This window comes from Acipenser ruthenus, chromosome 4 (assembly GCF_902713425.1).
Source record: "Acipenser ruthenus chromosome 4, fAciRut3.2 maternal haplotype, whole genome shotgun sequence".
Classification (NCBI taxonomy): Eukaryota; Metazoa; Chordata; class Actinopteri; order Acipenseriformes; family Acipenseridae; genus Acipenser; species Acipenser ruthenus.
In genome coordinates, this window is record NC_081192.1 from 38,464,329 (window position 1) to 38,490,549 (window position 26,221).

The window sequence follows — 26,221 nt, forward strand, 5'->3', positions numbered from 1 at the left end:
GCCACTGAGTCTGTATTTTAAATCATTATGCTTTTGAAATGCATTATAGAGAGAATATGAAGAACACAAGAACACAACAGCCAGAGGGTCAACATAAGTCTTACATTGTAGACATATGGATGTAGAATATTTCTCTAGATTTGTTTACAGCAAAATTTGATCCATTGATGTTTCCTGAATACCTTCCTGCACATTTGTGATTTTCATCATAAGACTCACCTGTTTAGACTGCACTTTGTAGATCTCTTGATCCTATGTACTGTACTCGCCTGAACGAAGCACCACGTTACTGGATCCTCAGCTGATGCACTATCCTTGCACTACTGCACTACTACTATGTCATTGTAGATATAAATTGTTGTAATCCTAACTTGTTGCATCTTATTTCATATTGTATTTTAGTAGTATAATTTGCACTTACTGCAAACTATACTGTATATATTGACCTTGCATTGTAACCCTGTCACCTTGGACGGCATCTGCCAAATAAATAAATAAATAAATAAATAAATAAATAAATAAATAAATAATAAAGTAGTGGTATTGTTTAGAATGGATAAGATGATGATAAGATAATGTACCATGACATAACTACCCTTTAACTCAATTGAATTAGGGAAACTAGATGCACCTATTAACATTAGCATCTGTATCAGTTACTAGGACAGGTGGTTTTAGTTTTACCTGCAGAAATCCCACTGTATAAACACAATTTATATTTTATAAACTCTTGACTTTTATTATGACAGGAAAGAGCTCCTGAGCATAGCTTTTACTAAAATATGCACATTTTGGTTAATTGATCATTAGATTTGTTTAAAAGCTGTCACAACCATGTGGAACTGTGTACAGTACATTAGCACATTTGTTTACATTGTAACGTTTGATATACTCTTTTCTCATCTGTGATTTTGTTCACAGATGCTTTTTTTATTTTTATTTTTATTTCAGCTGCAGGCTAGCTTGAAATTGCATAATTCTGTAAGCTAAACTACTGTGTAAACAGTACTTAGTAAAGCTTATTCCTGTTTTTTGTTTTTCAGATCCACACATGGAACCTTGTTCCATGTTCAATAAACCAGGACTGACCTTGTGAAAACTTCCATAGAAAATTTTCTTGATTTCAGGACTGTCAAATGTCACAGTCTGGAACTCCTCCTTGTAGTCATAGTTGAAAAAAGTAAGAGTTTTTCCTCCATCTGTATTTGAGGAAAGGATATTTTTTGTTATCATTTTAAATATTTCATAACAAATGTGCTTACTAAATAGAAACATCTGAAAGTAGACAAATTGAAGACATTCTATCCCAGTATTCCATTGAAAATGTTATCTCCTGACCAGCACTTTGTGAGGTAGTATGGGTCGTGCTAGAGCCTGCATACATATTGCAGTCATTTTTGTTTTCTTTCCTCTAATTCCATAGGATTTAAATATCCTCATAGCAAATGGACCTTGGCATTATATACCCTCTAAACAGCTAGTGGTTAGTTGAATGGCTGGATGAGCCCTATTAGTTATTCATTAATAACACCAGGCTATTAGGCTGTCTGTCTGCCAGGTGTTTATTCACTCTTCCTAATCACATGCCTCATTGATTGCAATAATTACAGAGTACTCACTGTCAAGGATTACTCCAACCAAGGGCTCATTGTCTTTGTTGAGGATCTCCCAGAGGGCAAAGGGCTCCTCGGGTGTCTCAGGCAGAATACGGAAAAGGACAGTAATAGTATAATCAGAGGGCAGCCCTTCAGGGTGCAGATACCTGTTGAGAAATAACTTGCTTGAACAAGAACCAATAGTTCAATGAATATAATTCACTATTTAACACTGCATTCCACATTAGGCTACTGATGGTAGCTTTTTGATCGTGCATGAGATGCCTGTTGAATTAAAATACTCATAAAGGTTTACATGAAATACCTTCATATATGATGACCTCACCATGAAAATATCATATCATTGCATATTAGTGACACCTAATGGGCAGCTGTCCAACACAATCTGGAAAAGACTTCCCACACTTGTCGCTTGATTTCCTATTCCAGCAACCAGTAGTAAATTGAGAGCTACAAACATCTAATTATAAAGTTATGCAAAACACTAATTTGTGCATACTTAGTGGGTTGTGAGATGAGGGAATCCTTGTGCAGTCTGTAACATGGGAAACTGTTGAATGTTCCAGGTTCCATAGAGACACCTTGAACAGATGCATACTGCTTTTCAACAAGTCCAAACATTTCCATCATCCTGAAACCTGCAGAACAAAACAGACAGCATACACTTTAATCCTACCAGATGCTATAGTTCAGACTGTACAGCTGTGGCCAAAATTTTTGCATCACCTAGGATTTTAAGATTCAGATATCAGTTAAAAAACATAATTTAGATATTTTATTTAATAGTAGTACAGTATTTCATGCTAGATTTCAAAATGTAAATTTTTGTGTCCATTTTTTTGTTAAGTATATGGAAAACTATAAAGCGGTATGTAGTTCAATATGTTAATGTAACATTATTCAGCAGGTTTCATTTGACTTTATGAAGCAAAATTAATTAATTCTATAGAGTGATACAAAACTTGTGGCCATAGCTATAGCTACTGTACTGTTATCTAGTATTATTAACTATTACTAGGCAGTTAAATAATGTACAGTAATCCGTCATGTATCCGCCCATCACATATCCGACCTAACCGTTTATCCGTCATCATCGAGCTCTTCAGCAACGTTAGTTTATTATTGAACAGAGAAGATTAGTTCAAATAAATCCTGTTCGCATATCAACTTCAACCTCCATCTCGATCTCCTGCCTGTCACTCAGCAGCAAATGCATGCAACCACACGGCAGACGGCTACTCTGTCACAAGCATAGTCTCAAAACAATAGTTGTGTGAATATAGTAATTGTTACAGCTGTTTATAATGGTATTTAAAACAGGATTCATTCATCCGCCTTTTTACATATCCGCTCTTACTCTGGTCCCACCGCAGTCGGATATGCGACGGATTACTGTAATACTAAAATAAACTTCCATTGAAGACATGGAAGACTTTGTTTCTTGTAGTATTACTACATATTCTACCACTGAATGTTCAATAGTATGGATTACGGGCAGTTTAAAGCAGGATAGAGCATTATAAATTTATTCTGATTTGCCAGGTTTTTCAGCACTTAGAGCTAGGCGGTTTCCACTGTATGATTTTTGCAGCTATGCCCTGTCCCAACCTTGAACATGACACCACATGTCTTTAATGTCAGTTCCACAGAGGCAGTGCTATATTTACATTACATAGTTACTTACCTGCTAAGGTGTTGCCACTCATTAGAACAGGGGGACAGGCTGAAAAAGAAAGCAGAAAGATCAAATTCAAATAATCTTTCATATACAATTTGTATTGTATTTTTTTAACCGCAATTGTTCTTTTTTGTTTGTCTTAGTAATCAATAATGCATTTATGATATTAATTAGATTGTCCTTAAAATGATTGCACTGTTGAACAGTGGCTATTAATGCATAGGTTTACATCTACATAAAGATCCACCACCATGCTGGTTGCATTGCAATACTATTGCAAACAAGAATAGGAAAGAGCCTGGAAAGAGCCTTCTTTCCTCATATACATACACTGCTACAGTACTGCTAGATTTTTGGAGTGTCTTTTGATTAATTGGACTTACTTGCAGAAGCAGCCTCACAGACAAAAGTGATCAGCTGTTCTTCAATTTTCTGAAATGCATCTAAGTCATCAACGAAGAAGACATGTCTTTCACTGGGCTTGCTTGCAATGTTCACCAACTCCCCATAGTCTGCATCAGCAAAACCAATAGCAAAGATAACAAAGCCTGTGGAACAGGAACACATATTGTTATTACATGCATTTATGTACTTCACTGACATTGTATCATCTCTAATACATATTATTATTATATTGTTGAAAATAACTGTCTGGCAGACTGTCAGTAACAGAAAATAGAACCTATCATCTGTTATTAACTTTATTTTACCTACCCTCCATCTGCATATTCTTTGTAACTTTGTTAACATCATCTTGGGACCGTCCATCAGTAAGAACTACCAGGACATTGGGGACACCTCTCCTTAGACCACCTTCCACAGTGAAGATGTGCTCTTTGACATGCTTAATGGCTTTTCCTGCATTTAAAAACAGAACAGAACATCTGTAATAGGTAACCATCTATTTAATGAATAAGATTAAAAGTATACTTGAATATTGCTTTCTTCATTTAGAGAAGCCCATTGGAATTCATGGATTAACTTAATCTCAAAAAGCACCTGTTTGTACGTGGGTTATGTTTAACAAAACATTTAAAACCTATTTGTAAGACCCATTGACGTCAAGTAGACACATGTTTTAGCTAGTGCCTTCATTAGTGTACTAGAACTACACACTCCAAAAATAAACACATTATTTCAGCATAAAGACTGTACTGTACTTTCCTCTTTAATATGCTAATTGTGCTTAATTCCATTGTATAGTATGGATATTCTGTATGACAGGTTTTTTTTAAATTTATACCACACATTATTTTGATGTATTGTCCTTATACATTTATTTTTAATGAAAACACATAGCTTAGTATTCCTGTTGAAATTGCTCGTGGTTTCCTATACCGTATTCCTTCGAATTTAAGACGTGCTTTTTAAACCATTTTTTGTTTCTCAAAAATAGCCTGCGTCTTAAATTCGAGTACAGTACAGTGAATTTAAAATCACCAACAAAAGACGTGACTACCCGAGTACACAAACAGCAACGTGACTGACTGCCGAGAAAAGACAACAAAGGCGTCTGCCCGAATACACAAGCAGCAACGTGACACTGCTGAGAAAAAACAAACCAAGCTTCCTGAGGAATTCCAAGAGAAACCGTTACAATTTCAGCATTTCTAACAAACCGTACCAGCTTGGACAGATCGGAAATGCTGATCAGACCCCTGTATTTTCGACATGCCAAGCTATGTTCAGTGCTGTTGTGGTTGCTGGGTTACATGTTGTCTGATGCCGTGGAGTGTTGTGTCGTGCTTGCTGTTGCCAGGATGTGTGATGCCATGAGTGAGTGGTGGTATGTGTACAACAGAGACAGAAACAAGCTCTGTGGTTAATCTACAACACTGTTTTATGTCAGTTTTGAACACTACAACAGCGTAATTGAGGTATGTATCTTTGTAAATGCATATTTATTTGATGTTTTATTTTTTCCTCCAATTGAGGGTGGTAAATTTGAGCTGCACCTTAAATTCGAGGGCATCTTAAATTCGAAGGAATACGGTAATTCATTGAATTGTGTTATATGCACATAATAGATAGTGGTCAGTCACTCATGTTTAGTTTTCCACTGGAAGACAAGCATTGGTCTGGTCTAGTCCTTAATTAAACTATTAGCTACTTTCAGAATTTCTTAAACAATAATGTACTTGTGTTGTTACAATTTCTAACATTCAGAAAATAATGTATACATTTAATATGTCTGTATTTTAGCATGTTGTTAATCAACTGCTTAAAATGGTGACAAAGTGCAGTGGAATATTTGCATCTCTTCTGAACAGACAAGGTTTTGTTTCTACACGTCATCTCTGGACAGGCCCCCCACACAGGATACTTAAACAGTTGAAGCTATTTCAAGGTTATGCCCAGACAGAACTTTAGCCAGATAATTTGTAGCCCAAAGGCAAATATTTTACCTGGACAGCCAGTCTCTTTGTTAGCCAACATCAACTCAGTAGAAGGAAATCTTAAGCCATACTTTCTTGAAATTTTAAAATATACTTTTTCCCTGTAACCATTGTGAATGGCTTATAACTTATGTTAGATGTACACCTAGACAAAGACACCCCACTCAATTGGCTGATCATAATTGAACATTATATAACCATGAGATGCTAATTCCACTGAAGTTTAGTTTTCGGCAACCTTTAAACAAAAAAACAGGAACCATTCTTAATTATCTGTGGGTTCTTTTTGCAACAAAATACTGTATGGTGTGTTGTTCATGTGGAAGCAGGCCTCTGAAAATGTTGGTATTGGAAATAGGCCAGAAAACTGAATCTTAGTATGATAACTGTTACTTCCTCACTGTAAGTGTATTTAACAGTTTATTTTCGGTTCTTAATTATTTTTGTTCAACACATGTATGTTTAATAAACACAATTCTTTGATTTTCATTTTTGTAAATATATTTTATTTTTAAAGGAGCAACAGACTATGCTGTATTAAACAAATTCATATAAAGGACCCAAACGTTTGTATTCCTAAAAAAAATTACAAGGCTTGAAATGGGTTGCAAGAATTCATAAACTCTGAGTTTGACCATGTGGAAGTATTGTACTTAGTGGGTTGTGATGCTTCTTTGTAAAACGCCAAAGCTCTTTAAGTTCTTATATGAGACAATAGGCCGCACATTAACCTTACAAGTGCAATCCAGTGGGTGAATGTTTCTTAATTTATAGATGCAAATAAGACCTACAATGTCTGCCATAACATCCTTGTCAGCAATTTTTTAGTAACCATGTGCTTCAAATAAGTTCTGGTTTTATCACATTCATATGGCTAAACACTAACTAAAGCTGGAGCCAAATCAATAATTTCAGACACCAGCAACTAGCCACAAAAGACAATTGCTATTTCTAGGAATGTCTATTTAATCTGCGGTATCTCTGACAGTTGCCAGTATAAACTATTATAACATATTCATAACTCAGTTCAGCTTGCTCTTGGGATTTCAAAATATAATAGGTTCCTCACAAGGTTGCCAACCATCCATAAATTTACGGACAATCAGCAAAAAAAAAGTCAAATTGTAACACTGTCCATAAACCTGTAAATAACAAAAAATGCCTGTGATTTTGGATCGAAATAAAGGATGGTATATTTTTTTGCTTTGTGGCTTTCTGTTAGCTCGAATTACATATATCTACACCTTATGTTATGACAGTGAAAAGTATAAAAAAAGAATGCCAATTCAATTAACAATACTGTGCTGAAATTAGTACTCGTTCTTCAACCAAGAAGCCAAAGCACAGCAAGCTTGGGAGACATTGTCCAGCTTGCAATGCTTTTCCCACAGATTGTTCTTGGAAATATGCTGGATGGCCTAGAAATGGAATTTATTCAGGACCAAGTAACTGACTTGACAGATCTTAAACGGGATCTGGCACCTGATGAATACTGGCACAAAAATGCGCTCTTGTCTACACTTACCAGAGAAACACGCTTTCCTACACTTGCCAAGTTTGCCATTAATATGTTGGGTTTGCCACACAGTACTGCAAAAATTATAGAACATAAGAAATCAACTGTCTACAGACATTCTGGATCAAATTCTGACTATCAAGACTGCTGTTAAAAACAGCACCAGTTTCAGACCAACGAAGCAAATGATCAAGTCTGTAAATGTGTCAATATATAATAATATAATCATAAGAAGTAAATAAGACCTAAAGATATGTAAGTACATAAAAATAGTCTACTTTATAATCTAATTTTATTTTTCAGATTTTTTTTTTAAATGATGTCAGTAAACAAATACAGTTTCAGTAAAAAAAGGCCACTGTAAGTCTGTATGTCAGTAAAAACAAAATTGCAAGTTTGGCAACCGTGGCTCCTCAGGACACATGTTAAAGAAAAAACATTTAAAACGCAATAAATCATCTGCAGTAAATATTTGTAGTCTAGCTTTCCTATAATATGCCTTTTTCGTAGGTAGAGATACTGGTGATATTGGGCAGGATTTTATATCACTACATTGTATATCCCTAACATTTTGGTCTCAGCTATGCATGGTACCTGAGGCACAATACAATACAAATGCTGAACACCTAATTGAGAAAAAAAAGCTTTTATATTAAAGGAGAAGAAATATTCTAGTAATCTTAAATGTTTATATTGTTACTGCTTACTTCACTTTAAGAAATTATCCAGTGGTTTAAGTGCCAGGTTTTCAACCTAGTATATCGAACTCCTCTTTTTTCCCTCTGGACACTTATCACTCTTCCTTAAATGCACTTTACTTGCTCTTATCTGACCCCTATTTTACTGCATTTAATCCTGTACTTTGGAGTACTGTAATCTGTCACAAGTGTTATTTAATCTGTAGTATTTTGTATTTAATTATATCCTGATGTAACTACCACTGACACTGTTATCTGCTCCGTTATTGAATCGTATTTTGTCATACTTGTACTTGCTAGAACCAAAGTCATTGTATTTATCTTGCTCTTAATTGTATTATTACTTGTACTGTGATTCTTGAAATGTATTTTTGTTTACGACTGTAAATCACCCTGGATAAGGGCGTCTGCTAAGAAATTAATAATAATAATAATAATAATAATAATAATAATAATAATAATAATAATAATAATATCACAAACTGCAGTGCCCAGACATTCAGTGAAGAGACAGGTGTCAGGAGACAATATTTATTCCCCCCTTGCTACCCAATGAAAAGAATTTGACACATGCCTGTCTTGGTATTTCCTCCTTTGTATGAAATGCGCTGAATGGCCTCCAGGAGTGTTTCCTTGCTGCTGTAGGAGTTGAGTTTGAATTCTGTTCTGGGGTCATCACTGTACTGAGCAATGGCGACCTGTTTTAAGATAAATAGCTTTTATTAATAACCAGGAAGGTTGCAAAACAAAACTGAAAAGGTAATGTGTATCACAATCCAAGAGTATTGATTGTCCAGCTAAATTATAATGAAAAAAGGAAGAGGTACAGTTCATGGGAAACATGAGTCCCTGTGAACTGTATCTCCAGTACAAAAAAGCTAAATAGTTATTAAATTAGAAAATATTACTAATACATTTGCTTCTGCGCATATCCAGGCAAGGCATATTTGACTGTCCTACCAAACTGCCATCTGGATTCAATCAAAACGTTCAGAATCACTATAACCATTTTTCTGGTGTAAACACGTTATTTAATAACTCTGCTTAGGCAACCACATTTTTATTTATTTTAGGCCTCAGCTGGCATTTGAAGTAGAACGTTTTTCAAGCTAAATGAAAGTATCCAGAATTGCCAGGAAGCATGTTGTTCTTACTTGAGTGCCATCAGGACCAATCTTATCAAGAGCTCCTGACGTGCTGTAGAGGAAACGAAGGATTTTGAGGAAGTTGTCATCTCCAATACTCCAAGACCCATCCACTAAGAAGACCAGGTCAGCTTTGGCAGCTTTGCATACTGGAGAAGAAGGGGGAAGGATTAATCAGTCGCACAGACACTGGAGCCAACATTAAATACTTGATTTGCTACCTACTGTACTCACTGCAGCAATACACTACATCTTAATTATCTTTGTGCGTCTTTGAAATTTCATTTTTGCTATCACAAAAGACCCAGCATTTTATAAGACTATTAAAAGGCTAGTTGTTTTCACCAGCCAGCCAACTAACATTTGTCCAGAGATGTCATTCATCATTCTGCTGAAATATTTCACAACTCAAGGTAGATTGATGATCCCTGGACATTAACTTAAAAGTATAGCCAGCATTACTTTTTCACTGGCACTTACAGCATGCTATAATAAACCTAAAAACTGTCTAAACAGAGAATACTGAAGTTCATTTTTATGATAAAAAATATAAATTGAACTTGTGTTTAGTTATTTTCAACCCTTCAATGACAGTAGAAAACTGTGATACACTTTAGTAAATGTGAATCTTTTTACCTTCTCTGGCAACAGGAATTGTGGGAATAGGGGTGGTGGTCGGAGGTGAGGTTGGTGCCTCAGTTGGGACAGGAACTATACATTTAAATATAAAAACACACACATTTAAACTCCAGTAAAATATCGGAAATAAATTCATTCAGTTTGGTTTTCCTGCAAGTGGCCAAAAGGAAGGGCATTCTTGGATAATTCAAATTACTTAAAAATTACATCCACATAAAAGGAACGATAAAACTTTAAAACTTGTCATTCAGATGTTTAAGTGTTACTGATTTCTTTCTCAGAGAAAGAATTTAATGATTCAAAAGATTTTTACATTTGTATTTTACTCATGCCTGTGGTATGCAGCATAAATTGTCTCTTTTTGGTAGGTCACAAGGGTTGCATGCACACTCCATATAACATCTAATGTTACTCAAGAAATTACTCTAAAACCTGTACAAACATGAATGACCCATTACAGAGAATGGTATTTCCATTTTGTTCCATTGTTCTACACTCAGCTGGGTTTAACAAGTGTTAAAACTTGTAGGTCTCGCTTTATTTTATCTGGTCTGATTTAAAAGCCATAAATGGTATAGCTGTACTTAATCAGAGCTATGGTCCCCCAATGATTTTGACTTAACATGTACAGTAGTTAATAAGGTGTTTATCTGTAATTTTTCCAGTGATTTGGTGTTTAGAGTTTAGAGTTAGGGTTAGTTTATTGTTAGGGTTAAAAACTGGTAATAATTGCTTGGTAGCATTTTGGAAGGCCTGCATTTAAATTGTATACCATATGCACCTTCTATGGATCCTGTATTTTGTAATTAAAACATATAGTTGGGGCTGTGAACATTTTAGTCTGCCCTCTTTGGCATGCACATACATGTTTTGTCCATTACGGTGACAGCAGGTCCCTCCATTTCTTGAAGCTGGGCGTAGACAGTTATTTTATACTGTGTGTTGGGCATGAGGTCATAGAAACAGTGTCTGGACGCTCCACCTCCAAGGGTCACTTCCTCTTTCTTTCCATCTGAAATGAAGATATACGTGTTAGTTTGGGGTGCTAATACCTAGAAAATGAGTGTGTTTGCTTAGTTATTATTGTTAACTTACCCATATCGTTACCTCATTTGTTTATAATAATTAAATTCCTATAGGGGCTTCCCATAACCCTTTTATTTGCCTGCTGCTATGCTTTGAATATTACTTCCATTTCCAGGGTGACGGGGGGAGTGGGTGTTCCTTTTGCTTTTTCTTGTATGGCATGTAAAAGGCTGTGATGTTAACTCAGTATGAGTTGGAATAAAGGTATTGAACAGTTCAAACAAGTTGTATTATTATTAATTTCTCATAATTACTTGTTACTTAGGCTACGTTAAATAAATACAAATTAAAAATACCACAATTCACAATTAGCAAATAAATCCCAAGGCTGCTTCTGGGCTAAGAGCAGAGCAGGGTACAATGCTGGACAACATAAACAGGGTATTTTTATTTTCTTGCATTACTCGAGATTAATGCTCTTAGGCAGAACAAGATGATACTGAACAAGGAACTGATGAATTAGGAGTGTGGGAGACTCTGGATAGCAAAAACATTTAGAATGGCTCTTTCCTGGTTTAAAAAAAAAGTAGGTTTATCCAAATGAAACCTTCTTGTTAGCCTGTTCTTAGTACAGCAGCTGTGTTATCACTAGAGGCTTGTAAAAGCACATGCTGGAGTATAAACATTTACAATGCACATATATCAGCTCATAAAGCTGACCATATAAATCTGCATACTAGTTTCAAAACTGCTGCAAAAGCTCAGGGAAATCTTTACATCTGAAGTTGCACAACAGCATAGAGCCAGGGAAACCCATATCTGTCAGAAGTCCCAAGACTGCATGGAAGTTTACAATTGGTCCTAAAGCATGACTTAAAAGAAGATTCTGAATCCTACAATCAGGGAAAATGTCACAAGATGCACTGGATAACAATTCTGAAACCTGAGAAAAACCTTTATGGCTTCTACTTGGGGTTAATTATAGGGCCTCTATAGTCTGTTTCTCATCTCTGTTGTAACTTTAAAAACCCTTTTCTGTGAATTTCTGCTTTGTGCATTGAGTTTGGTACTGTATCTCACCATCTGTGCTTTGTACTTCAATCACATAATGTTGTAATGTTATGCTTTTTAAGTTCACATTCATCTATCCATGGTGGTGGTTTTTATTTGAGCTTTACTTATACAATAGTGAAATGGTGTGTAACAGTTATGTTGCAATATAAATAAAATAAAAATGTGAATAATGTAGGCATTTTGTTAAGAAATAAAGCTATGTAGGTCTACTTTTGGTTTCTAAAACTAACACTCTGCCAGACTTCATGGACCACTGACTCTGCTGGCTGTGAAGTTACAATTCTTTTGTGTCTGCCAGCTCAAGGTCTGGGCCAACCACAGATAAATAGGGATTCACTTTTTCATCAAATATACCACGAAAGAAAAAACAGTTAAATCAGTGGATATAGATGAAGCTGAGTATAATATCCTCTTATTATATATTCTGTGTATTTCATTTTTTATTTATACTTTCTTATTTTAATAAGTGTGTTCTGGTATAGTTGCTGTTTATATCATTCAAACGCTTTCTAGTTTATACTGGGTATGATTCCGCAAATATTTATTTACAAGCTGTGAGTTTAAAATGTCTGAAGTCACATACACTACTGTAGTGTAAGGTGCAATAACACTGTCATGAATCCTTTCTTAGGTTACCAATAAATTAAGATTTGACTTTCCTGTGAATGTTATTTTCTACCTGCTGATGCTGTGACCTGGTGATGAAATGATATCAAGGTGATAGTATATAAAACGACAGTTTTAAAGGGGCTTACATATCAATAATAATGTTCAGCCTTTTAGCAAGGGTTGAAACCAAACCCCACAGTAAATACAAAAAGAATCCTTTGTGTGCTTCTGTACTACTGTATGCACTTCAGTCTGGTCAAATATTTGGCAACCTCTGACTGTTGGTTGTACTTGTATGTAGTACAGTGGCTAATAATGTTAGAAACAATGCTATCACTGTCCGTTATATATTTGTGAAAAGCAACTATGGTCTAAAGAATTATGATTATGGAGGCATTAGGATGTCAATTAGACTACTTGGTCTGCTTGAGTCTGACTTGCAAAGCATTTTCAGTCCAAAAGAAAAAAAAAAAAACAACCTTAGGTTACACTTAGGTCCACATACATTAATATAAAAGCACCTCAATAGAACTGTAATTGTTATTTTTTAATGTTATAGGCTGCGTTTTCTTTAGACCTCTCGTAATTACACAGTTTTCCCCAAAGGTAAAGACGTTAAAGTTGTTAAAAAGTTGGCTCTGTGCAAACACATTATTGCATTGCATCATTCTGTAATAGTTCTGTTGCCTTTGAAGGATAATTGGGAGCCAAATTATGGAAGACATACTGTATAAGGGAAACTGGAAGAGGAATCAAAGTAAAGAAATTGATTAAGACTAAAGAAAATACAAGAAGATGTGTACAGTAATGGAAATCAACAATTTATAAACTGGTGTAAAATACCATTTTAAAGAGGATTTTATGAAAAGAAATAACTCAGACAAAAACACTATTTATATGGAAACACTGCTGTCTCTTTCACATATAAATTATCCATACCTCAAATACAGTGATAAACAAATATATACACGTCACAGTAACATAAACATGGAGGTATTCTTTATATTGGTACTTACCAACCAGGGACTCAATCATCACTCTGTACAGTGTAGCCTGTCTATGAGGCTGCCATTGTCCACACATGCTGGTCATATGAACTTGGTAAGTGTTTAGGTTTGTCACACCCAGGTACACTGCAAAGCAATACTACTGTTTTAATATTGACTTAAAGGTACAGTATACAATACACGCATAATAATGTGTTAAAAGCAGTGAAAAGCTTTCAGAAAAATGTTTTATAAGGATTGTTTGTGAATTATATACTGTATATAAAATGATAATTGGAACAAAATGATAGAAATGAACATATAAGTAAACATATTGGTAAACGGTATGAATCAGCAGCGAAAACCACTGAACAAGACTTGCAGTTTGGTTTACAGTGCGAAACGTGAAAATATACATAATAGAACAATGAATAAAAAATAACACATTACTGAAACTAATACAAGGGGACACTGAATCTTATAAAACCATAAGTCATGAACAGCACCTCTAGCTATGAGACCCTTTTACTACAGGTTATAGTCCATCATTAAAATTGACAAATAAATTACTTAATATGATTAGGGCTGGATGGCTCTGGTGTTAAACAGCAGGCTGCTCTGGAGCAAGGAAGCCAATTTTGAAGACTCAAAAACTGTTGAGAGGTTTCAAGTCTTTTCTATTTATAACATGATGCTGTTGGCACAATTATTTCCAAGAGGTCTTTCTACTAGTGATACCTGCCCTCGAGGAAACTGCATTAACAACATGGTACAGAATAATTTTACATTATAGCGTTTCAATCACAATTTGAAGTAATTTGATATTTGTTTAGCTGGAAATGCTGTTTTCCAGTAAGGACGGAAGTGGGTGTTTTTGCCTTGCTAAACAGTTTACATTAAAAGAGAAGACTCCTTGGAGTGTGTGTCGCTGCAGCCTTACTAAAAATACATCAGGAGAGTGGACAGTGGTAATGAGGCACTATAGAACAGAGGCACTACAAATGAAGTATTAATCGATCCATTCTTACGTGTTTTTGCTTTTGCTGTGAGTGCGTCGCTGGAGCCTGTTGTGTAGGAAGCTATCAGCTTGACACTGTATTCTGTTCCACTGAGGAGATTAAGGATCAGCATGGTGTTAACATCATCTCCTACAAACGTCTCCAGAGCTGGACCTGGGGCTGAAAAAAGAAATTCACAGAATGTCAGTTTGGTTTTTATCTTTTTATCTTTCATTACACAGCAAATGTGAAAGGGACCTGCACATGGATTGCAGTGCATTGTATTGGTAATGACATGACACTGAAGAGGCATTTAGCCTCCTCCCCTTTGAGTGAACAACTTAACCTTATCTGAATCAAGTTGACCCTGTTGCAAGGACATTGCACTGCAATTGGGCTCCTATGAAGTAAATACAAAAAGAATTCCAAAAAACAGTAGTCTAATCTGTAATTAAACAGGATACTTGAATTTGATTGGGTTGAAATACTTGACCCAGTTTACATGTGTTGAAGCTAAAGTAAACTAAAGGTCATGTACTGTAGACAACCTTTTCTGTTAATTCTGTAATATTTGTCTACTTAATTTTGAGGCATTATTTTAAAGCTTTTACTCCAGTCTTTAAAGGTATATAAGTTTTGACTCCAATTTTTAATTAACTCCTATTTATAAAAACAAAAAATACTTGTTAGCTTGTTTGTTTATCAGTTTTGTAACTTTAGTGTGGAGAGTTTGGCAGGTGTACCTACCAGTCAGAGGCTGGTAGACAATCCTGTAGCCCATGGTGGGTGAGGGAGGGGTATCCCATGTGATGCGGAAGCGATTGTACCACTCATCAGAGACACGCAAGTTTCTGGGTGCAGAAAGTGGCACTGCCAGGAAAAGGAAAGGGGTTATTTACAGTGAAAAAATGCTTTAATGCACTGTACATCTTTAAAATAACAATCTGTCCCTGAACAAATTAGAAAAGCAAGGATAACATCACTGGCAAATTATTAATCCATTCTGCAGATACATTTTAAAACCCCATGAAAAAATAAACAGGAATGTATGATGAGAATGTATGATGGGAATGTATTCACAGCACAGACATTTTTGGAGAATAATACAGATTACACCTTACGTGTACCAGATACAAATAACAGCTACAAACATTCTCTTTCAAAAACATAATTAAAAAAAAATAAAAAAAAATAGAAATTAAACACAAATTCAGGATCCACATAGAAGATATCCCCTGAGCGATTTCAGTTATATGAGTCTTACAAGAGATTTGAACCATATGAGTTTACATTAGTTTAGGAACATCCTCAGATTTAATACAGTACGTACAGGTCCGTCCTTCAGAAGAGACGCTGACTCCGTCCCCGTCCGCATAGACAGGAGTAACAGTGACCCTGTACTCTGTGTCAGACAGCAGGGGCTGAAGGAGGAGGGTGTTCTCTCTTCCAGGCACCATCACCTAAAATAGGAAACCAGGTTCATTAACTTTTCTGGAAGCTGAAACCCTGGTGGACTGGATTACATAATTTGTAGATTTGTAGATTTGTAGGTGTTAACCTACACCTCATTTGTTACTTTTTAGTCTGTAGTTTATAAAAGCAACAAATAGCAAGGGTATTATAGAACTATTATAAGGCTTGGCAGTCCAGTGGTTAAAGAAAGTGGCTTGATAGCAGGAGGTCTCCAGTTCAAATCCCCTCTCAGCCCCTGACTCACTGTGTGTGACCCTGAGCAAGTCACTTAACCTGCTTGTGCTCTGCCCTTTGGATGAGATGTAAAACCAAGGTCCTATTGTAAGTCACTCCGCATATAATGCACAGTTCACAGCCTACCTCTGTAAAGCACTTTGTGATGGTGGTCCACTATGAAAGGCACTATATAAAATAAAAATATTATTATATTATTATCTAAACAGTGGCAGACCATCTGCCCTAAAATAAGTAAACCTACTCTGGATGTCTTTCCACCTAATTGATGCACAGTTGATGCACAGTTTGCTCCCTAGTCTCTGTAAGTCGCTTTGGATAAAAGCATCTGCTAAATGACTAATTAATTAAGTCATTACTTGCAATGGAATGCTCCAATTAGAAAAAAATGTCAGCACAGACACACAGTAACATACAGTATTTTTTGTGTGTGTTTTTCACCAATGACAAACGAATAACTGACTTATATGACTTGAAAAAATAATAATTTGACAAGGCGATTGTGTTTTTAGTATGTAATACCATGATGCATCAGGGCTATTCCTGTTACCTCACTGGCACGCAATGCAGAGGAACAGCAGATAACATGAGATAAATCATCAGTTATCTCATGCTGCTTTTGGTCAGCGCAAGATTAGTACGGCCGCTTCCAGAACCATACAGACCATGCTTACCGCTTCTTCATCTCGATCTCCTCTCAAAGACATGTAGGTCACTCTGTACTGACGGACGTGTTGGTCTGGAGGATCCCAGGTCACCTGCAGACTGAATGTGGTTTCATCGTCCACGACCAGATTTCTCACTGTACTGCGGACAACTGGACAAGAAAGAAAGGTTAGGGAAAGGTAATACAGAACCCCTCTGGTAAACTGCCCAACAGCAATAGCTTTGTTGTGAGGTTTGGTCAGAAGGATGCTAGAAAGGTGCCCTTAATCCTGGAAATTTGAAGCACAACTAGGGTATGTCTACAAATTACAAATTTAGAAAAGACACTGAGGTTTTGCTATAATGTCAGTAAGCTTCACAAAGGGTTCAGGGGCGTTCAATTGCTAACCAAGGATAAAAGCCTCTGTGAGTTCTCAATGAAGAATGTGTTAAAAAGGGAAACAGCAATATTAACAATAGTTTAATAATGCAAATCTTAGAATACATTTTTTTTTAGTAATGAATAGAATATAAAAAAGGTTTAGTTTAATATTTCTGTATCCTTGTCAATAGCATTTTGCATCAGAATGAATTGTTCAAAAAGTTAATCTTTCAGTATTACTAATGATACACAAATGATATTGCCAAAGATTCAACATATGTGTTTACTTTTACTAATTTTATTTTTAGTACTACTGATTGTCATACGATTCAGTATTGAAAGTTATGAATGATCAGCTCTAAGTTCCCCCTTACCTGCTGTCATAGTTGTGGTTGTTGTAGCAACAGTTGTAGTTGTTACAGAAACTAAAAAATAAAAAAAGATACAGGATAATAGTAAAAAAAAAAGTGAGACTATTGCATATTTATAATTTTTTCTTCTGTTTTGGGTAGTTATTTGTGATATTGTGATATTATATTTCTCAGAATGAAATCTTAACAATGCCTTACGTGTTGTTCCCAGAACAGCCACAGCATCACTTTCTGTTTCATCTTTAAAAATAGCAGAGAGCGACACCTCATATTCAGTTCTTTGTAACAAACCATCAAGGACCTGGGTATCCACATCTCCACCAAAAACAAGCTGTAATAAAAAAAGAGAAACCAGCTATTTTATTTCCATTAACAGCAATAACTGGTTTTGAAAATGTCAAAATTAGTTAAAAGTAAATGAGTATTGAAACTTTTATTTTCTGCCCTCAAATGACGAAAATGGCACTTAATGGGTTAATAAGGAAAGAAATGGAATCCGATTTCTGTTTTTGTTGTTAATAATAGTTCACTGTTACCCACCTCTCTTGATTCTCCTCCAGCTGTGGGAACCCAAGACAGCCTGTACATGACGACATCCGGGGCAGCATGTTGCCATCGGACTGTTAAACTGTTTCTAGACACATCGCTGAGCCTGAGGTTGAGTGGGGATGGTACTGGCTCTAAATGAAAAAATAAAACAAAATGTTTATAAGTACTTTAGAAAGAACACTATCTAATGAACCAAATAAAAAAAAAAATTCTTTATGTCACTCCATGTTTTTTGTCTTGGTATCTGAAACCCAACTTACTTGTACTGAAACTTCCTGTCAGAGGCTCGGACTGCCCTTCATCATAGATTGAGAAGATGGCGACTGTGTACTCTGTCTGGGATGCTAATTCTCTCAGTAAGCTGGTTGTGATTTCATCAACTTCTACCTAAATGGTAAAAGAGCAGAATCTGTTATTGCACTGTAAAGCTAAAGAAGAAAAGTAACATGATACAACGTAAGCATACTACAAGTTTATATGTTATGTTTCGTTTTATCAATAATTCATATAGAAATATATATTAAAAATGAGGAAATATTAAATAATATATTAAAAAGGAGGAAAGGAAGAAGGAGACAAGTGATAATGCATCGAATGCTGATAACAGATAAACTTCTTTTAGTCATGTATCACCTCATTTTGTTTTACATTATGTTGATGAATGACAGGAACATACCTCATTAGTTACTGATCCGTCAGTCTTCACGTACATGATGCGATACCCTCTTGCGTTCTTTGAAGCAGCATCCCACGTAACCCTGGCAATGCTGTGTCCAATCTCTGAAAATCTCAGGTTTCTAGGCGGGCTTAGTGGCACTGCAAAAAAGGCAGTTCAGTTACCACAAGCCTATCAAACTGGAAGCCAGCTAAATGTGCAATTCACTCTGTATACAAAAGTAAACAGGAAAAAATAAACGCATACATGTAGTTTCTTGTCCTGTCATAGGGTCACTGGCTTCCTCTCCATACATAGCATACAGTGTCACAGTGTACTCAGTACTGGGAGTCAGTCCATCCAGTTTAATATCTGTTATAGAATCTGAGACTTTAACCTAAATAGAGAAAACAATATATGTAACAATATCATAAAACAAGGAGGAAAAACAAACATATATTATTATAGTATAAATAACATACGTGAACAAGGCTGTTTGGCCTGAAATCTAAGCATTTTTCTCCACTCATTACTACCCTCCATGTGACTTGTATACTGTAAAGATATAAATATTTGCGACCAAAATATTTGGCGAATCACACCCATAAAACCTATTTTGCTCCAGAAATGTTGGCGACCTGTTGCAATATACAAAGTATGTATTGCTAGTGGAATTTGATTTTGTGGCAAAAATGTTTGCAGTTTTTTTCATACGCAAAAAATGCATAACAAATGGCTCACAAATATTTATGGCTTTACAGTATATCCCTGATGAACTGTTAGCCTTGTTCCCATGGTCAAACAGGGTTATCCGTTGATATTAATGTTCATCCGTGTCCCAGTCTTTACCTCCTTTTCATCAGCTACATCTGCTTCTGTTAGTGGGGCGTACAAGATCATGTAACCAGAAGCTCCTGGCACCCCTTTCCACCTGACTCTCATGCTGTTGTGGGTGACATCGTACAGCTTGAGGTCATCGACCATAGGCAGAGCCACTGGAAAAATGAAAAGATTTACAGGCTGAGACAGACTTTACTGCAGAATCCCATGTGACCTGTGTTTAATCAGCCATTATTATATTTTTTTCCCACTTGTCGACTGCATCGACAGAAAGTAGCTTTTCAATTTTTCAGTTTTTCAGAAATGGGAAAACTATTTTTTTGCATGTATGACACATACAGTAAGTATGTGTACTGTCCAAAAAACAAGAGCCAACTAAAATTTTAAAAAAATGTAATCTAGTCATGCCAACCAAATGCCCAAAAGATGCTACTGGCTTAAGAACACTAATCCTGTGTGACTCACAAGTTGTTTCACTGCCCCTAAGGCCTTCACTGGCAGCGCTGGTGTACACTGCAAACACAGCAATCTGGTATTCGGTCAAGGACATCAAGTTTTTCAACACTACAGTGTTTTCCGTTCCATCGATAACCACCTGGAAACCGAGCAGAGAACATGTTTGTTATATTATTATTATTATTATTATTATTATTATTATTATTATTATTATTATTATTTATTTCTTAGCAGACGTCCTTACACAGGGCGACTTACAGTTGTATACAAAAAATACATATCAAGAATTACACTACAATTAAGAGCAAGATACAAAATACAATGCCTTGAGTGAAACAGTTTATGACTTAAACAAAACAGTTCAACAAAACAAGCAAAATGTTCTTATAAATCTTTCTATGGGTATCCATGTTCATCCCTGTTCTGTCTTACAAATGAAACAGGAATACAAAAGATAAATAGGTGATCTTTGTTCTGCCTATTGATAGTTAGAAAATGGGATGATTCATTGACAGTGGTGGTTAAGCATGTATTTTCGAACATTTTGATGATCATTTGCCCCCACCTTACCCTGTTCACATAGCGTCTCAGTAATTCTTAACACAGTCTGGCTGGCTGTATGCTAACACTGTAAGCAGCATATAAGTTACATTTATCCTACTTTTTCTACAGGAATATATCTTCTGTTTAATGAACCTGAAAACATACTGGCCTTCTCATGTGGGTCTGTACAGTGCCTTAAGGTACTATACAAATGAAATGTTGTTTGTCAATTTCTTCCTCCTCTCAAACGGACAGAGGGCTACCCTGTATGAAGGCTGTTCAGTATTATGACCTGGTTGAATGCATTAAAACTCCCATAGAAAGATAACTCTGAGTCTGCCGCTCTGGGTCCTACACAAGGTTATTAATTTTACCTCCTCTGGCTGTCCTCCTCTGGAAGGGTAGAAAACCACTCGATATTTCTCCACATTTCCAGGTGCATGGATCCAGCTGACTCGGAAACTCCTGGCTGTCACTTCAGATGTAACAAGATCTTGAGGGGCCCCCAAAGACGCAGTGACACCAGATATTCCTGGAATTACAAAGAATGCTTTACCACAGAAAGTTAAAGAAACTATGGAACTGTTGAAAGTCATTTGTGTTCTACTGGCAGTACCAGAAAAACCTTGTCAAATGATTGTTAAATGGTGTGTTTTTAAGGTCATGTTATTGTTTACTTTTCTCAAACTGCCCTCTTTCAAGAGGTTTTGAGCACTCATAGATTAAGTACATGTATTAGCACTAAGTATGCACTTTTTAAGGACTACCTACCTTTTACCACATGTCCTTTATTGTGGTATACACAAAAAGTAATTCCTTATAGACAAGGAACATAAACTGTTCCAAAAAAAGTCTTAATATGCAGGTGTTTCACTAATTTTGTTTGAAGACTGAAGATCTATAGTACTATAAACCACTATAAACCAATTTCTATCAAACACTGAGAACTGTATTTCCTCAAGAAATGATACTCAAATACACATTCCAACAGTAAAAAACAAAGAACACCACAGAGAATAAATAAAGAAAACACTCTCTGGGTGGCATTAAATGGTTCTTTCTGATACCTTTAATTTCCTTGTCTTGTTCTTCAACTCTGTCACACACAGTCTTGGTCAGGCTTTCCACAATAGAGCTCATAATACTGAAATCAGCTACATTGTAGACATGGGACTCATCGGGATCAGAAGCAATGGCCCTCAGTTCACTCTCATCAGCATTTTTCACACCTTAGAATGGAGGAAGAATTACCCAGATAAAACATCTTCCATAACTGTCATATGACAATAGACAATCAAACTTGCCCAGCCAAATCAACATCTGTTTACATACCAATAGCAAACAACTCAATGCCTGCATCTCGCAGACTCTTTGCTGGTGGAATAACATCATCTTGTGACTTGCCGTCTGTGATCAGGATACCGATCTTGGGCACACCAGGCCTAGCACCAGATTCAGGCTTATAGCTGTTCTCCAAAATGTACGTCAACGCCAGACCTTAATTAAAAGAAAGCTCAGTTCTTTCAGTTCTAGGAGGCTCTTTTCATTAGAGTCATGGATACAGAATGACACTGCTAAAGAACAATGAATGATAACCGACTAAACAATGACCTTGTAAAAGGTCTAGAGATGTGTGGCTGGATTCACAGAGCCCAGTTAGAACTTGTCTTGGACTACTTTACCTAAAATAACATTAGTTAGTCAAGATGATTGCGGTCTATGAAACCATCCAATAAATCATAAGAAAAGAACATCATCAAATACTGCTCCTTCACCAGACCCCAGTTCTTAAATCAGACTTCATAACCAAATTAACCTAGGAGAAATCACAATAACTTAGATAATAACAATAACTTAGACAAGGTGGGAAAATCTAAATTGTTGTTCTCCAATGTTACAGTAACAAAAAATCAATTAAAGTTTCACAATCATAATAACATCTAAAGTAACTCCACAGAACAGTGTTTCATGATGATATTGATACCTGTAAGTGTGTTTCCTCCTTTATAGGGCAGGTTCTTGACAGCATCTATCACCGATTCCTTTGAATTGAATGCATTCAAGTGCCATTCTATTCTGGGATCTCCACTGTACTGGGCAAGACCTGAGCAAACAGATTTCAAGTTAAGGGTTAACATTGCTTTTCTAAATGTGAGAAAGCATTCCAAGAAACACTAGTTCATTTCCAGTGGTAAACAACTGGACGTATTTGTTTTTAAAGGTATTATAATACTGTATATGTTCCTGGCAGGTCCATGTACAATACTGGTTGTAACCCTGTAAAAGAATACTTAATAGAGGGATTTGCTCTTGAACAACACAGCATTACAGGGTATCAGTCGGAACATCCATATGAACAAGAAAAAAGCAGAGGGTTACATACCTACTCTGGTTTTATCAGAGCCCACACTGAAGGCACTGACCAGGTTTTCCAAGAAGGACCGAACCAGCCTGAAGTTAATCCTGCCAATACTCCAGGAGCCATCAACAAGTAGAACAATATCTGCAATCGCTGGTGTTTTGCAAATAAACTGCTCCCCTGAAAATCATCAGAAACAATAACACAGCTTTAATATTGAACATGCCAGGGATTTGTGATTACATTTTCATCAAAATAAATAAATAATGCAGTGTCTATAGTTTCACCTCAATGGTTATTTCTTTCAATATTTGCAATTATGGATTGGCTAGTGTCAAGCTATACATTTGGCACAAATAAGGTATCTAATGGAATGAACATACACATTATTTATTTTAAGTCAGGTCAATAGACCTGCAAGTTAAGAGGGAAATTCTGAATGAGACTTTTCCCCCAAAAAAACATTTTATAGCATTTCTTCCACTGTATATACAAGTCAATGGAATGTTTCTTTACAAACTGCTTTTAAATATAAGTATTTAATTAAAATATGAAATATATCTTCTTGAAAGTTTCATAATAATTAAAGCTAACTTTGAAATATAAACAATTAAAGTGAAAAAACAGAACAACATTTCAATGGAATTGAATATTTTTTAAACCTCTGATGTGCAGATTGGACTGTAACAGATACAATAAAGATTTAGATTTATGAAAAAAAAAACATAACAATCATGTGCTCATATAAGTAACGACAATAGAACTGCCTTTTCAGGCTGAGTTATAAAATGTTTATTAATGGAATTAAACATTAACAGTTGGTATACTTTTTTTCACCTCAGTTCAAAGATTATTATACACAGATCCACAAAGTTTGTAACCATGGTTCAGATCTTCTTTAGTTTTTATCCTTGTATTATTTGGTTTCCATATGCAGTGCTGCCAGCTGTGTGAAGACATAGCTGTCTTTCTCCTGCCTTGCATTCACTATGCATCTAGCTGCAGGTGAAGTGAATTGTAAAAAGGGTTAGGAGTTTCGTGGTTACGGTGCATATACTTGGTTCCTCACAGCTTACAGTATGAGTTGTCAACCGTAAATCGTCCCGAAGCTTGCTTGCACTGTCTCACTCGAAAGAAAATAAAAGAAGCAGATGAGTTTAAGATATGTTAACATGGCAGTTCTCTCAATCTGTATTTTTAATCGCTACTAAAACACCACACTTTCCTACCAAAATGTAAGAAATAAATAGCAGTAGATGCATAATGTGTAACATTTTTTATATATATATAAATGTATCTTAGTGACTTTCCCAGACACTTCAGCAATGCTGCTGTTTGATAATATGGTTTGTGATTAAAAGAGTAGTGCAAAGTTGCTATAAAAAAGCAATCTGAGTGATGAAGAATCTAATGGTGTTTTTACTTTTAAACCTATAGGCAATTACACAATTAATATCACTGGGAAGAGACTGGGAAGAAATGGTCAAAATAAGTGGACTTAACATTAAAAGTTCACTAATAAGATGGCAATAAAGCCTTTCTGGTGACTATTAATAAATAATAAGAACTAACTATGTGCTATGTTTTCAAAATGTATTTGTTTCAATTTTCTTCTGTACAGTATGCTGTTCATATACAGTAGTTCATTTCATTTAGTATTCTCTACTTTACTGTACATATCAAACTCAGTATGATTCTTGTAAAATTGCATTTCTATCCCAGGACATCAGAGATTTCCAAAACAACTGTAAGCAACAACTTTCAGTACTTACATGTAAACTGTCCTATATTGCTGCTTTATTTGCAGAAAGGTGAATTTTTATTTTTGCAGTAATAATGTTATGAAAAATAAATGTTCAAAAATACTTAACAGCAACTTATTTACGTGTTGGCCCTATACTCTCATTTCCCAAAGTGATTACTGCAATTTGTCAGTAAGAGTTTTGTTGTATTGCATTTTTATTTGAATGCTTACAAAACTAAACACCAAGAAATGTGATCATGTAGCATACAGTAAACAAAAAGGGTCAATATACATATAGGCAGTTTGCAATCATAGTAAAGGGTTAAATGAGGTGCAAATCAGTTGCATGGCTGATAAATGATTGACGCTAAGTGGCATGTGATAATAACTGAAGTGATTATATAAGGAGCTAATATGCTGTGGCCCAGGGCATTTCAATGTGGTGATAATATGCAGCATGTGACATTAACAGGAGTGACATTAAACGTGCTTCACTGTATGTACTGTAATCCATTGCTAAACCCATACTGTCATATAAGGTTACTACATTAGTTCATATCCCATACCTTTGGAAATGTAAAGTGAAGTTCTTGATCTATTGCACATTATTCTAAATTTTAGGTAATAACTAACATTTTAAGACTAAACCATGTCATAAACAGACATTTGTTGCATGCTATTACTAAAAATCTGCCTATTTTTAATTATGTCTGGTATAGAAGTGCAGACAGCATATACTGCTCCAAGAACTCACCATTAACTCAAGGAAACCTCACAGACAACCAGTTTTAATTTGTGTTACTGTCAAGTTCTTTGCGGTTCAAGATCATTATAAAAGTAGAACCTGCACTTTATTATTTCCTGTTAGCCAGTCAAGACATGGTATTTGTGTGATCATACGATTATTAAACATAATCATGTCAAAGAAACACCTTCAAAGAAAGTAGTTCACATGAATGGTTTTGAAGCCAACAAACCCTCAGGCTCTAATTTTCAAACAACTACAAGTTAATGGACTTCTCCACTTGGCTTTTGGTCTGCGCTCAACAAAAAGCCTCCACAACATCTGAGTTCCAAATGAAAGGGCAGGTTGAAGCTATAGGGCTACTAATAATAAGGCTAGTCAACACATCAAATACAATCAGTCTGTAAACAAAATATTCCAATACAACAGAGTCTATTAGAAGAACCTTACTGTATTAGTAGACTTCAGCTGGAAACAGATAGCTCACAGTAAATGTTCACGCACTGAATTCTACTGAAGCATACATTTTAATAAAGCTGCTGTGCCTCAATTGAAAGCAAACTGTTTGGATGACTGTGGTTAAATATTGAAGTCTATTTGTCAGACTCAGACTTTGAAACATGTGTGTTGCAGTGTATACATCAAAATATCACATCACATGATATGGATTACACCTTTACAACAATACATCTGTTGAATGAAAATTGTGACAGTAAAATCATATTTATACCAAAGTCCATCTCTGGATAATTTGCACTTAATATTATCTCTACAGTGTTTCCACATTGTAGTGGTAATGTATTCAATATTTTGTGTGGGTAGAAAACATACAAAACATTTACTA

The 26,221-nt window shown here is 35.6% G+C and overlaps 1 protein-coding gene across 3 annotated transcripts in view; it reads right to left on the reverse strand.

Annotated features, from left to right (window-relative positions):
- The window catches only part of LOC117399459 (collagen alpha-1(XIV) chain-like), a 72,603-nt gene that overhangs the window by 26,160 nt on the left and 20,222 nt on the right, over positions 1 to 26,221 (reverse strand). For all 3 annotated transcript variants that reach the window (XM_033998625.3, XM_033998623.3, XM_033998624.3), the window contains 28 exons: positions 22,913 to 23,068; positions 22,514 to 22,633; positions 21,862 to 22,026; positions 21,597 to 21,758; positions 20,904 to 21,061; positions 19,996 to 20,125; positions 19,540 to 19,685; positions 18,958 to 19,087; positions 18,712 to 18,851; positions 18,296 to 18,422; positions 18,027 to 18,166; positions 17,685 to 17,817; positions 17,490 to 17,540; positions 16,763 to 16,905; positions 15,712 to 15,841; positions 15,129 to 15,251; positions 14,412 to 14,561; positions 13,414 to 13,530; positions 10,554 to 10,700; positions 9,686 to 9,760; positions 9,059 to 9,198; positions 8,479 to 8,602; positions 4,009 to 4,152; positions 3,678 to 3,842; positions 3,301 to 3,339; positions 2,116 to 2,254; positions 1,620 to 1,762; positions 1,090 to 1,199 (listed from right to left, as the gene is read on the reverse strand). In XM_033998625.3, coding sequence (XP_033854516.1) covers positions 1,090 to 1,199; positions 1,620 to 1,762; positions 2,116 to 2,254; positions 3,301 to 3,339; positions 3,678 to 3,842; positions 4,009 to 4,152; positions 8,479 to 8,602; positions 9,059 to 9,198; positions 9,686 to 9,760; positions 10,554 to 10,700; positions 13,414 to 13,530; positions 14,412 to 14,561; positions 15,129 to 15,251; positions 15,712 to 15,841; positions 16,763 to 16,905; positions 17,490 to 17,540; positions 17,685 to 17,817; positions 18,027 to 18,166; positions 18,296 to 18,422; positions 18,712 to 18,851; positions 18,958 to 19,087; positions 19,540 to 19,685; positions 19,996 to 20,125; positions 20,904 to 21,061; positions 21,597 to 21,758; positions 21,862 to 22,026; positions 22,514 to 22,633; positions 22,913 to 23,068 — 3,647 coding nt within the window. The remainder of the gene's footprint in view (positions 1 to 1,089; positions 1,200 to 1,619; positions 1,763 to 2,115; positions 2,255 to 3,300; positions 3,340 to 3,677; positions 3,843 to 4,008; positions 4,153 to 8,478; positions 8,603 to 9,058; positions 9,199 to 9,685; positions 9,761 to 10,553; positions 10,701 to 13,413; positions 13,531 to 14,411; positions 14,562 to 15,128; positions 15,252 to 15,711; positions 15,842 to 16,762; positions 16,906 to 17,489; positions 17,541 to 17,684; positions 17,818 to 18,026; positions 18,167 to 18,295; positions 18,423 to 18,711; positions 18,852 to 18,957; positions 19,088 to 19,539; positions 19,686 to 19,995; positions 20,126 to 20,903; positions 21,062 to 21,596; positions 21,759 to 21,861; positions 22,027 to 22,513; positions 22,634 to 22,912; positions 23,069 to 26,221) is intronic.